Source organism: Cheilinus undulatus, linkage group 1, assembly GCF_018320785.1.
Source record: "Cheilinus undulatus linkage group 1, ASM1832078v1, whole genome shotgun sequence".
Lineage (NCBI taxonomy): Eukaryota > Metazoa > Chordata > Actinopteri > Labriformes > Labridae > Cheilinus > Cheilinus undulatus.
This window is the reverse complement of record NC_054865.1, coordinates 22,007,334-22,020,716: the sequence shown is the minus strand read 5'-3', so window position 1 is coordinate 22,020,716 and position 13,383 is coordinate 22,007,334. Positions and strand designations below refer to the sequence as shown.

Below are 13,383 nucleotides of genomic sequence, written 5' to 3'. Positions count from 1 at the left end.
GCCACCATACACCTTTCTCTTCTCCCGACTGGAAGTGTGGGAGCGGTCTAATGCCAAATGCGGAAGCAGTTCATGCATAGAGCCCATTCTCAAGGACAGCAGGACACTAAAACTTTAATATGCAACTTTGAGAGTAGATGTCACACTTAAGCTACAGTGCAAGCTCAGAGTTAGTTCTGTTCTTATTTCTTTGAAATATTTTATACCAAAGTCCTTTCTTCAGGTTTGAAAGACCTTTTGTTCTTCAGCAATTAATTACACAATTAATCAATCATTAAACCTTTATTTATACTAAAAAAGTTACTGAGGGGGAAGCTGTCATTCATAATGATGTTGAGTCAATTACAAATGAAATTTAAAAAAATAAAGTAATTCTAAACAGAAGAGAGATTTATAAGAAGGAATTACAGTAATAACCCTAGATATATGCAGAGCAAGAGAAAAAGGTCTGAATAATTAAGATAAAATTAAAAGCAGATGATAAAATCAAAGCAAAAATGGTCTAAAGAAGGTCAACGGGTTCAAAGATTAAAATGGTAAAAATTAATATAATAGGGGTGCACTTACCTAACACAGATTTGTGGGATAGAACAGAAATTGTCCAAAACGGCTTTATAAACAAAAAGATGTCAGTGGAAATGATGTACTATCTGTAAAGAAGACCATCCAACTTTTCTATTTAAAATATAATGGTGTGTTTTCAAAGGATCACTAGTAAAACATCTTTGGTGAAAACAGAGTAAGTCATTTTAGGGTTGTTGCAGGTGTTTAAAAATAGTGTCCATCTATAATCCAAGACTTACATAAATACAGTCGTGACAACCCTCTTCCTTCAGAACACTGGAGATTTAAATTTATTACTGCAAAAATATATTCCAGTTTGTTTTATTTGCCAGAGTGGGCCAAAGGGATCATTGATATGAAAACTGCAGTTAAAATTCTCATCAACCTACATGCCTAAATATTTGTACTCTGTCATTCTTTCAGTCTTGCCTCCATTCCTTGTTACAATGTTGATGTCATTTTGATCTTTTTTTTTTGCTCTGTAGAGCAGCATCAGTTGTGTTTTTTCTGCATCAAGCGCCAGAACCAAATCATTAAAAATACCTTGTAAGTTATTAGAAAATTGTCGTAGCAAATTAAGAAAAAGATGTATAATGTCAGCAAAACAGTACAACCCCATATCATCTGCATACAGATGTGCATGGCAATTTGAAAGAGAATCAGCAACTTTATTGATACAAATAGTTAATAAAACCAGAAAGATGGAACCTTGTGGAACATCTTAAGTTAAAGTTAAACATTTTGAGATGTAGTTTCTCAATTTAACAGACTGTTGATTTCAGACTCAGACTCTGATCAGTAACTCCTGAACCAATTACAAGCGTTTTTATAAAATCCAATATTTTATAGCCTCTGCTGCAACAGACAATGATGCACAGTATCAAAAGCTTTTTAGAAATCAACAAAACACAGTGTTGCCTTTAATCCAAAGCTGATGTGATATAATTGACTACTTCAGTGGCAGCAGTGATAGTACTGTGTCCTATTCTAAAACCACGCTGGTATGGGCTCAGGATAATAGCTCTTCTTTTAATTGATTATTTATTAGTCATTAAGTAATTTTAGCTAAACAGGCCAATTTTGATATTGATATAAATTTAACATTATGTACTTTGAATAAAATCTGTTTTGCATTTTATTTGAGGAATGTGGTCCTGAGACTTGCAGAAAATATGAAGAAAAACATGCAGTTTGCTAAATTCCTAGTTGTTAGTCATTACCTGTCATCATGTAAAGATTGTTCTTGTGTCTTTTTGCCATCTAGGTCTGTTGTCCGTCTTGCTGCCAGTCTGTTAACTAAGATAGTGGACAGCCTTGCCCCCAGTATTACTAGTGTTTTAGTGCATGGCAAGCAGGTAAGTGACGAGTCTGCAGGGCCTCAGAGGGTTACTTTTACTATCCCCTTTATGCAAACTTTTTTGGGTCATATTTGTGAATTTTACACGGGGAATCAATGATTTTAATGTTCACTGATTAAAAGAAACAAAATAAGGAACTCTATACTCCTCTTGCTGTCATCCTAAGGGAATTACTAAGGCTAGCTGTATGCTCATCCTCCTCATTACAGCTCACCCCCACCGTGTGTGTATCTCAGCTGTAGTTTCACAAAGGCTGCTATCATGAGAGAAACCTAATATGCATCGTGTCCACGAGTCTAGACATACCTTATGTGCTGATTAATAGAAAGCGACCTGGGGTTTTGTGTGATGCCACTCCCTTATACCCGGCGCATCATTTCCTGTCAAGTGTTATTCTGAGATTAGCCTCCTCTTGAGAGAGTCACTTATCTCGCCTCATTTTTACCCTTCTGAACAGTTTTAGGCATTTCATTATGCTCAAGTAGCTCAAGGTGTAAATCTGCATATAGATTGCTCACCAGAGGGAATATTGCTTTCGACATGATTGGAAAAGCTGATTTAAGATTTCAAATGGCTGTGTTCCTCCGCTAACAGAAAGGCAATTCTAGCTCTAGCTTTCAACAGTATTCAAGTATTCAACAATATATTCTGCATGAATGCAGAGTTTCCAAACATTACCAGCTCCAGCCGCCTCGTCGCGCGGTTAGACTCGGTTTAGATGTAGAGATGAATGATTTGTCTTCAAAGTGCAGGGTTTCATCAGCTGATGCCGAGGAGAAAGAGCGTGTCCTCACATCAGGAAGATTGGTGAGGTGTAATTTTTATGAGATGGCTTTCAGAAGACAGAAAATACAGGAGAGTAATCTTTGGATCTGTAATTCTTTCCCACACACTTTCATGTGACTCAGAGAGAGGAGGCCAATTTCAGAGTGATGGAACAAAGATACTTGAAGGAAATGCACCTCAGAGGGAGCGGCATGTGCACATTTCCACACACGTGCACCTGTGTAGGCTCACAAAAGCACAACTTATTATGCACAACTATACTTCTGTACTGCACAGACTCTTCTAACTTAATGCTGGTTTGGTGTTTGCTCTTTTTCCCTCTCTGTGGGCAAATGCCTGCGAATGCCAGGTGACCCTTGGTTTTTTTGGGCAAGAAGAAGAGGTTATCTCAAACCCGCTGTCGCCAGGTGTGATCCAAGGAATCATCTACAGCAAGTGCTCGCCTCAAGGTGGGCAGAGGGAGGCTGTCCTGCAGCAGGAGCTGGTCATCCACATCGGATGGATCATCTCCAACAACCCAGAACTGTTCAGTGGCATGCTCAAAATCAGAGTCGGGTAAGAGAAATCAAGTTTAGGACAACTGCAATCACTTCACAGACTGATTCAGTAGATTTAGGGTGCACTCACACTGTTGCATTCCCAAGCACACAGGGTCCCTAAAGTTCATTTTGTCAAGTGTGAGTGCTCCATACCATCCTCAAGCACAGTGCACTTCCTCAGCCCTTGCACAGATGGAAGAGTTGAGATTTGGCAGTATACAATTGCTCGTGCATGTGCACAAGAAAGGGAGTCCAGTGAGCGTGTGATTTATGATCAGTACAACCGTTCCTCTGGACAATCATTTAAAAAATGGCACAATGTTAGGTAGCTTTATCTGACCAAAACAACCAAAATGTGCCACAGAGTGAGTAAAGTTCCTGACATGTTTTTGGAGTATTTCTCCATTAAGGTGACTCTTGAGACTGAGCATCTTGTCAACTGTGTGTGTCATTTTACAACTTGATTACATATATAACTGTTTTACGGCTGGGTTGGATGTATAATGCAGCCAGCAGGGAACTGGGGAGTGGGGACAAGCAGTCTTTAGAACAGTATGGGGCAACTGGCCTTAGTGTAAGTGTCCCCTTGGTCCTTCTGGAGGATCTGGTTTCTTTTTCTGTCTCTTTTGTTCAGACCACTCAGGCAACATCAGGTTTAAGTATGTTTTATTGAGCACATTTGTTTCACACACATTATCATTTTACATTTGAGTCTGTAATCTGACAATTGCGCTTGTATATTGAAATAAACAGAACCAGGACACAAAAAGGGGAATTATATGAAATAGAATCATAAATATCTCTGTGAAAATAGATATTAGACAGCTATGAGTGATTACAATAAAATAAAACAGGGTCAGATAAACTTAAACATGAAGAGAAATCTGCTAAGTTGTATTGTAACCATCCATTCCTCTATCATTTCTGCTGTGTTTTTCTAGCAGCTAATGCTATCCACCGTATTGCCTATTTTGTATCCCACAATGCATTGTAATGGGCTGTGACAACAACTGGCAGGCTGTCTCTTCATCGTGTCATCCTTTGTTGAATGTCTTTCCAATTATATCGTACAGGAGACGGCCTGAATAGCTCATTATGAGGAGAGAAAGAGACAGAGAGCCTGCGATGTGACCCTCTGTGTCTCCGCAGACAGGAACTGCTATAAATAATAGCATACATAAAGCTAACAAAGAAGCTCAAGGACTTTTCTGTAAATATGTGAATATTTTGAAGACATTTTTTGTCACAGAGTGATTATGTTTTCACCTTTTGGTCCCCAGGACATGGGAGAAAGAGCTTGTGTACAAAAACGTCTTAATTATTATTGTTAAGTATGTAACACATAAAAATGTTACAGTTTTAATTTTCATTTAGGTATTTCTTTTGTCTTTATAGCTTTCATAAAATTCATGTGACATTACTACCACACATTTATTCTTAAAGCCCAGGTCGTCCTGAAAAGGATGTTTAAAGCATGACTGTGCATGTTTTACAAGATTTTTAAGACAGTAAAGCCAGGTGAGACAAGATGGTTAATTAGCTTAGGGCTCAGAGGGTTGGATGTTTTATTTAGGGATAAATTTCTCTATCAGTCAGTGAAGGAACTGCATTAATATTCACTTACTTCTCTCAACCTTGGAGAATGCAGCTTATACTTTAACAGCATTCAACTCTTGCTGCTCTTTTTTTGCTGCACTGTGAATTTTCACAGCTGCTATTACTGATAGCATTATTCAAAGAGGATATCCCTTTCCAGGCATCTACAAAATCAATGGAAATTTGCAAGTGTTCATGAAAATTATAAATAGAATCTTCTTAACTTAATCTGAGTCAGTCCAGTTAAATGCGTGTTAAATTTTCAATTAAACCAAGAGTTAAAATGAAGGACTTTCCGGTTTCTGGTCATGTATAACAAATGAGAAGATTAAATAGTTAAACCTTGTCATAGTGGAAGTGGGTCTTAAATCTGAAAAGCCTCAGAGCAGTCACACAAAAGAATCTGTACATTTTAGAAGCTCGACCTTTAAAATGCTGGCTTGCTGCCAGACGTAAACAGATGTTGACTGTAGTCCTGCCTCTATCCTTCTCTACTTTTTGTTAGGCCATCACTCATGTCCCCCCTCCAAGTGATAAAAACATAGCATATAAAGGAAAGCATTGTTTTTATTGCCATTTATGTTAAGATTAAAAAAATGTGTAAAAAAAAAAAAAAGAAAAAGCAATGTAAAAGATGAAAAAGCAGCAAACATGAATCTATTTTTTATAAAGTGCACAAGTAATATAAGTTGCCAAAACTGAAAAGCTGAGATTTGTCCCATCTCTAATTGCAGATAGAAATGTTCCACAGCTGTTTTTGCAGGCTATATCACTGCACTACATTTACGAATAGTTTTAATTGCCCCATTGTGAATCACCCATGAGGTATTCAGCTCTCCTTCAGTGGGTTGTGGTATTTTCCTCCCACCTTAATGTCCTGTGAAATGTGAAAGAAATTCATAGGCATGTGGCATTTATTAGACATAGTTATGACTTTATATATCAGCCTTCTATACAAGGATCATCAGAAACAAAGACTTTACTAAGACTTTATTGGACTGCTCCTTTGTGCACGAGGAGAGGTAAGTCTACTGGATCTAATAAAGTTGCAGAATTTGCATAAATCAAAGGAAATGAGTTGGAGGCAGATTACATTTATTGCGCAGTAATTCAAAGGAGGGAAATGTGCCATTAATATAAAGAGGTTTCATTTTTATAATGGCTTTATGAGTTCATAAGTGAAAGGAGCTATCTAATAAAAATGGATAAAAATGCTGGCATCACACAGAGGAGAAGTTGAGTTTAACACCCAAAATGCTGACTCTTATTTAGAGTTTAAGGGACTTTTTATCAGAGGAGGAAAATTGATCATTAGTTTCAAAACCTGACACCCAACATCAGTCTGTAAGTACCCATCTCATGTCTGTATCTTTACATGGGATTAAAGTTATTCAATTGAGCCATAAGATACTTAACACCATGAAGAAGAATCCAAAAAAAGACCCTGTTATGAATGAATATCTTCTTGTGTGTGTGGATCTGCAGGTGGATTGTCCAGGCCATGAAACACGAGCTGAAGATCCGAGGAGGAGACATGCCACCTCAGGACATCTACCAGCTTTCTCCCAGTGACATCAAGCAGCTTCTGCTGGACGTCCTGCAGCCACAACACACTGGCAGGTACTCTCCATCATCACCTGTGCTGTTCATCCCTCTAAATGAACACATCTGGGGTGCAGGCAGCCTTGTGGTTTTGCCTCATGCCCCATGTGCAAGGCTATTGTCCCCTAAGCGAGATGCCTGGCTAGAATCCAGGCTGTAGCTCCTTTCCTACATTTTATTCCTCTCTCTCTTCAGTTTCCCACTTAATCCCCTGTCTTATCTGATTAAAGACATAAAACCCCCAAAAATAAATCTCTGAAAAAAGGTAACACATCTGCCGTTAAAGACACCATGCCTTCATTCCAATGCATGTTCTCGTTGTATAACCTTTTGAGTTTTAATTATTTTATCCTCTGTAGTGTCTTCATCCATATCTTATAATCTGCCCCTGCAGCAACCCAATTTCCCCATGAGAATTAGTTTTATCTCCTCTCATCTGATCTATTACACACTGACTCATAGAGATTTTCCTCTAGCACAGGGGCTATCAATGTTTTATCTGTCCCAAATTTAAAACTTGGTTCAACAGTTGTCTCCTTGTTCGGCTGCAGGTCGTGGCTGAATAAGCGTAAGATCGACGGCTCCCTGAACAGGACTCCTCTGGGCTTCTATGATCGTGTGTGGCAGATCCTGGAGAGGACTCCTAACGGGATCGTGGTGGCAGGGACTCACCTCCCACAGGTACCTCCCAGATAATGCGAAAGGAATTCTTTCATGCTGATAAAAGTGACACTCTGAATCAGGCCTGCTTACAGATTTCACTGGGCCCCAGACAATCCCAGAGAATGTGCGCTCCCCAGTTGTGATTTATTGATGGTATCAATGTATGTGTGTTAGATCAGTACCATTGGTGCTAGTTTTGGTGCTTCTTGTGATCAATGTTGTGCATTTTTTTCTTCCCCTTTTTATCACTTCAGAACAATTTTTGCCATTTTGGGCCTAATTTTTAGCCTCTGTTGACCAATTTTTGCTACTTCAAACATATTTTGGCAAACCCATTTTTTCCCACTTTTTAATCCTATTTCACCACATTGTCTGCCCATTTTTGTCACTTTGAATCATTTTTTTTCACTTATAACCCCTTTTCATCATGTTTTTCTGCACGTTTTTGATCAATTTTACCAATTTTTGCCACCACTTGCATAATGATGCCTGTGTTAATCCATTTTTTTAACCATTAATAAACCCCTTTTGGCATTTTTATGCCCTTTTTGCCCAATTCTATCTGCATTCAGCTATCTTTTTGCAACCTCAAATCCATTTTTGCAGCTACTAGCCCATCTTCACCACTTTTTCTGTCTGTTTTTGGGTGCTCCCACTAAGTCTGAAAAAATACCACAACTTGTGACAACAATGGCACAAGACAAGTTTACCCTCAACTTGGGTACATTTTTCCCACTTTTGACTGTTTTTGGGTGTTTTCTTACTGTACAACTAGTTGAAAACTTTAAAATTCCATTTAATGGTTGGGGCAATGAGTCTCTTGGTTACATTTTCCCCACTGTAGATTTTGAGTAACATAAAGTAACATATTAATGAAAACTTCCTACCTAATGGCTGAGAGGGGAAGTACCTTGTGGTTGAGATTGGTCATTGTTTAAAGCAGGCAATAAACACTATTTGAAGACTCAAACATACAAGCTAATGATAGATCCTTGACCTCATAGAGGAGGGATTCAACAATATGAGTATGCATTTGACTGTATGCAAAGTCAGTGCTCACCCCAAGTGCAGTAAGACTTATAAACCACTGTTCCTAAAAATCCTTTAATATCATTACAAACGCTTACGCAAAGAGGTTTTTGTCATTGCTAGGTCAGATACAGGTAAACAGGTGATATTCAGCAGACATATTTAGAAATGAAAACCAATTAGATGATCAAAACTTTTCCATTTTTCCCCCTTGCACAAACTTCTTGAAAGGAGTTCAGCTATCACTCTTTTTCTAGCTACTACAGGAGCCATGTTGGACAGTCTGTCTGTACAAAGGACGAGGGAGATGCCACAGCCCTCTGCCTCTTCAGTGCTCTCAGTGATGAAGTCAGATAACTCAGCCTGACACTTTAATCAGGACCAGATGATTAAAACTAATATTTTTCTCTAACTGTCTGTCTGTAGCAACCGACTCTGTCTGACATGACCATGTATGAGATGAACTTTTCCCTGCTGGTGGAGGACACGCTGAAGAACATCGTCCTGCCCGAGTACAGACAAATCATAGTGGAGGTAAAACCACTGAAGACTTCAATAAATCCAGTTTGAATCAATTTAGCCAGACATGGCACTGATTTAGCCCCTTTTATCTTGGAATTAAACACACACAGCATCTCTTTTTAAGCACTGCCTATCCAGAATAAAGCAGTGTGACATTAATGGGCTAACAGCTCCTTTTGATTATGATTAGATTGGCTTTAGACTTTTCTCTGACAGTTTGTCCTTTTCTCCACTTTGTGAGTAGTTGCTGATGGTGGTGTCCATTGTGCTGGAGAGAAACCCAGAGCTGGAGTTCAGTGATAAGGTGGATCTGGATGGTCTGGTGAAGGAGGCTTTCAAAGATTTTCAGAGGGATCGCAGTCGCTTTGAAGGCATGGAGAAACAGGTAGAGAGATTTTACTGAGCTATGATAATTACAGTGCTGTGAAAAAATATTTTTTCCCTTCCTGATTTCTTTCTTTTTTTGCATATTTTTCACACTTAAACATTTAAGGACATCATACAAATTTTAGTATTGTATAAGATAAGACAAGATAACCTGATAATGATGATTTCATTTAAAGCCACCCAACCCTACCTGGCCCTATGTAAAAACATGACTCTCCCCCTCTGTCCCCCTGGTTTAAACATGATTTAACTGTGTTTGACTATATATTTTTTGGGAAAGTAAAGTCCAATTTCACTAGCCATCCTCAGGCCTGAATACTTTCAGACCTGTTAATGTAAGTAACCTCTTAAATAAAACCTGTCTGATAAAGTGAAGTAGGCTAGAAGATCTCAAAAAACAACGCATAATGCTGTCACAAATAAATTTAGGAATAGATGAGAGACAAAGTTATTGACATCTACCAGTCTGGAAAGAGTTACAAAGACAGTTATAAGGTTTTGGGACTCCAGCGAACCATAGTGGGACCCATTATCCACAAATGGAGAAAACTTGGAGCAGTGCTGAACCTTCCAGGAGTGCTAGGCCAAGAGCACATCAACAACTCAGCTGGTAGATCACAAAAGAACCTAGAACAACATCTAAAGACCTGCAGGCCGCTCTTGAATCAGTTAAGGTCAGTGTTTATGACTCAACAATAAGAAAAAGACTGGGCAAAAATTGCATCCATGGGAGAGTTCCTAGACAAAAAAAATTCCTGCTGGCCAAGAAGTACAGAAAGACTTGTAACATTTGACAGAAAACATCTTCATGACCCCCAACACTTTTGGGAAAATATTCTGTGGACTGATGGGACAAAATTTGAACTCCTATTACATCTGGCATAAAAGTAACAGAGCATTTGATAAAAAAAAAAAACATAATGCTAACAGTTAGATAGTGGTAGTGTCATGGTCTGGGGCTGCTTTGCTGCTTCAGGACCAGGATGGCTTGCTGTAATTGATGGAACCATGAATTCTGCTCTCTACCAATAAAACCTGAAGGAGAATGTCCAGCCATCAATTCATGACCTCAAGCTCAAGAGCACTTTGGTTATACAGCAAAGTGGAAAAGTGGAATAAAATTCCTATACAGCAATGTGAGATAGTCACTGGCAATTAACACAAATGCTTGCTTGCAGTTTTTGCTGCCAAGGGTGGCCCAACCAGTTACAAGGGTTAGGGGACAATTACTTTTCCATATAGGGCCAGGTAGGTTTGGATGCTTTTTTCCTTTTATGAATATAATCATCATTTAAAACTACATTTTCTATTAATGCTAGTCATCTTTACCTAATATCAAAATTTGTTTTATGATCTGAAACATTTAAGTGTGATCAATATGCAAAAAATAAGAGCTTGGTCTTGTTGTGCATTTTTACGAATAAAGGAAGTCCTTTATTAGAGGCCTGTGTGCATTAGGTGTTGAAACAGATTGAGGATGGAAAATAGAAAAGACAAAATAATGTCAGTATATGTACCGGTATGAGAAAAATGCTGATTGAGTAATGCTTGAAAACCCACCTCATGATGTTTACTGAATGTAAATTTTGTTCATTTCTCTGCCAGGATGACATGGAGGTGTTTTACAACACCCCTCCGGTGGGAAAGAGAGGCACCTCCAGCTACCTGACCAAGGCTGTGATGATCCAGCTGCTGCAGGGGGATGTAAAACCCTGCAAGGACGACCCTTGCTCCGTTAGCTAGATTTACAACACTCTGACCCCTGATCTAAGCCTGCTGCAGCATAGTCATCAAATAGTCCTGAGAGGTTCGCTGAGTATCCATCACATATATCCAGCAAATAACCTCTAACCTTTGCAGTCCTCCTTTCACTAGGACTCTGCCCACTCCTACACACCATAATCTTCCTAAACATCAGTAAAAGCTGTAAGCAAGAGCCGCAGTTTGCTTCAGGGGTTAGAAAGTCACATCCTTAAGACTGAAACTCACAATATTGCCAGGGCCTTGTTTCTATACCCATATTTGTTTGTCAGTTTAGCATCCTAACTGTGCTGTGTGTGTGTTTAATTTAGTTTTGATAGCCTTCCTTTGTTTAAGAAGTTGTTACATAGCCACTTAAATTAAAAGTCTAGTCATGTCAGCTGTCTCAAACTAGCTAACATTGCCACATAACTGATTAGCCATTTGTTATCCTGTTTCTGATGGGTGCTACTGATTAGCCTGAGTGTACTTTGTTGGTGTGGCTGATGTAATGTGCATCCACCAGTTAACTTCTACTGTTACCAGAGTTCAGCCCAGTTTGACTGAATATACATCAGTCTTGTCTTTCTGTAAGAGTGCATGTTTCCCAAAATTATACTTCCTTTTTGTTATTTTCCAATGCTTATAAATCAAATGTAACTGTCCTTCATCTTGGCTTTCAAATTTTATCAATAACACCATCATGAAATTGATTCTTTAAACCATAGGTTCAAAAAATTCAAGCCTATGTCCCATAGTTTTTGTAGTTCTAAGGAAAATGGTTTTACTAACGGTTTGGACTTGAGATTTGCCAGAATATGACAGAACAAAGAGATGGAGAAATTTCCTTCGAAATAAAAGTGCAATATAGACTTGTTTGGCCCATATTTTTCTCCTGTCATTCATCTGTGACCCACTTAAAATTAACCTGACACACCAGATAGACTATTTCATATATCCATTGCATGGGATATATTTCACATTCTTCTGGGAAACCTCCCATACAGAGCGTTTGGGAAGGGCAGGACTTTTCCAAAAATTCTCAATTTGTGATTGGGCAAATATTCTGTAATTATGGGCCAATCAGAGCGACAGGACAAAATGAGGTAGTGGGCATGTGCAGTTCTAGTAGTAACCTGATCGACAAGCAGTACTAGCCACTGCTGTAGTTTTTGAGCCTTGTGGAGCGCGTTGGTGGATAAAACTCATGCTGGAGCAGTTCAGTAGAAATGCAGAAACATCCTGGCCACCAAGAAAAGCTTTCAGTGTCGCTCTTTGGCTTAGTTCTGAAAAAAAAAAAAAATGCTGTAATACTACAGCTACATCCGAGCTAAGCACGACACTGGTGACAGCCATTACCGTCTTTCAGTACAACTAAACCTGGCCCAGCAATCACAAAATCATGCTGAAGCGAGTCCTGAGATGAGTGAAAACATCTTTTCCATCATGAAAAGCTTTCAGTACTGTGCTTTGATCTTTATTTTATAAAGAAATGTGGTCCCTTTCTGATAAAACTGTCACTATACTATAGCTACATCTAAGCTAAATGCTACACCAGAGGCAGCCATTACTATCGGCGTCCTGCAACACCTTGGTCTCCTCGAATGACGCTGATTGGTTAGCTTGATTCTCAGACAGGCACAATTGTGTCTGATTGGAGCCTGGCAAGACAGATATTCCTGATGACAGTCATGAAATCTGGCCAGTCTATCTGCTTTTCAGCATTAACTGATAATAGCTGAAAGACTCACTTTTGGGTCCTTGAGAACACATGCTCTAGTTCATAAATGTGATCAGATTGCATCCAACTACTTAATCTCAATTAAATCTTCTGTGAGGAACTCTCAGTTTGTGTCGGTTTTGGCACCTCCTGTGGACAATATGGTACCTCTTTGCTGATTATGTTAAAATGTGTTTTTTAACAACTAATCTCATCTTTCTTTCCTTTAAAAGTCAAGTTGATCAAGAGGGAAAAAGTGGGGAAAAAGGCTGCTTTGGCAGCATCTAGTTCTCCCAAAGCCTACCCCATTACAGGATTTTCAAGCATTAATAATAATTGTAAAGGGATGGTCAATTTACTTTTTTCTGAAGGGCATAAAGAGGAAGCAGTGTTAGTTTCAGCCTGTTTCATAACCAGCTAAAAAGGCTCACAGTAGCTTTAAACCATTTATGAGAAACACAGCTGACAGATTTGCTGATTTGATCCTGAATACCATAGCCTGTTATTTAGTTGAAAACATGTAAGAGCTTTCTGTTTGATGTTGTGTTCTCTGTGAGTGTGCATGCAGTCTGCTGTATGACATACTGCTTGTTATAATCATTGTGACTGTTTCTCTGAATGTTATTGGCTGCACTGTTATTGGCCTGTTTCACACAGCACGCGTCTGCATGACAATGACTGCCTCTATTCTGAAGCGCAGTGGCTGAAGAAACTTTTAAAAAATGATGCTATTGTGATTAAAGGCTACAGAAAAGACTGCTGATATCTTTAGATAGAAATGATTAAACATATTTTGACTTATTTTAAAGTGTGCCTCTTTGAATATCATCACTGTGATGAATTTGCCCCACCCTGTCACTATGTCTCTATTTGGTCT

General features: G+C 38.8%; 1 protein-coding gene across 3 annotated transcripts in view; it reads left to right on the top strand.

Annotated features, from left to right (window-relative positions):
* phkb (phosphorylase kinase, beta) overlaps nt 1-12,097 on the top strand; it is a 214,708-nt gene extending 202,611 nt beyond the window's left edge. For 2 of the 3 annotated variants that reach the window (XM_041794257.1, XM_041794242.1), the window contains 7 exons: nt 1,829-1,919; nt 3,058-3,263; nt 6,329-6,463; nt 6,997-7,126; nt 8,564-8,671; nt 8,904-9,044; nt 10,652-12,097. In XM_041794257.1, the coding sequence (XP_041650191.1) occupies nt 1,829-1,919; nt 3,058-3,263; nt 6,329-6,463; nt 6,997-7,126; nt 8,564-8,671; nt 8,904-9,044; nt 10,652-10,789 (949 nt within the window). In that variant the 3' untranslated portion in view covers nt 10,790-12,097. The remainder of the gene's footprint in view (nt 1-1,828; nt 1,920-3,057; nt 3,264-6,328; nt 6,464-6,996; nt 7,127-8,563; nt 8,672-8,903; nt 9,045-10,651) is intronic. The other variant, XM_041794249.1, reaches the window with a different exon arrangement.
* Nucleotides 12,098-13,383: the final 1,286 nt, after the last annotated feature.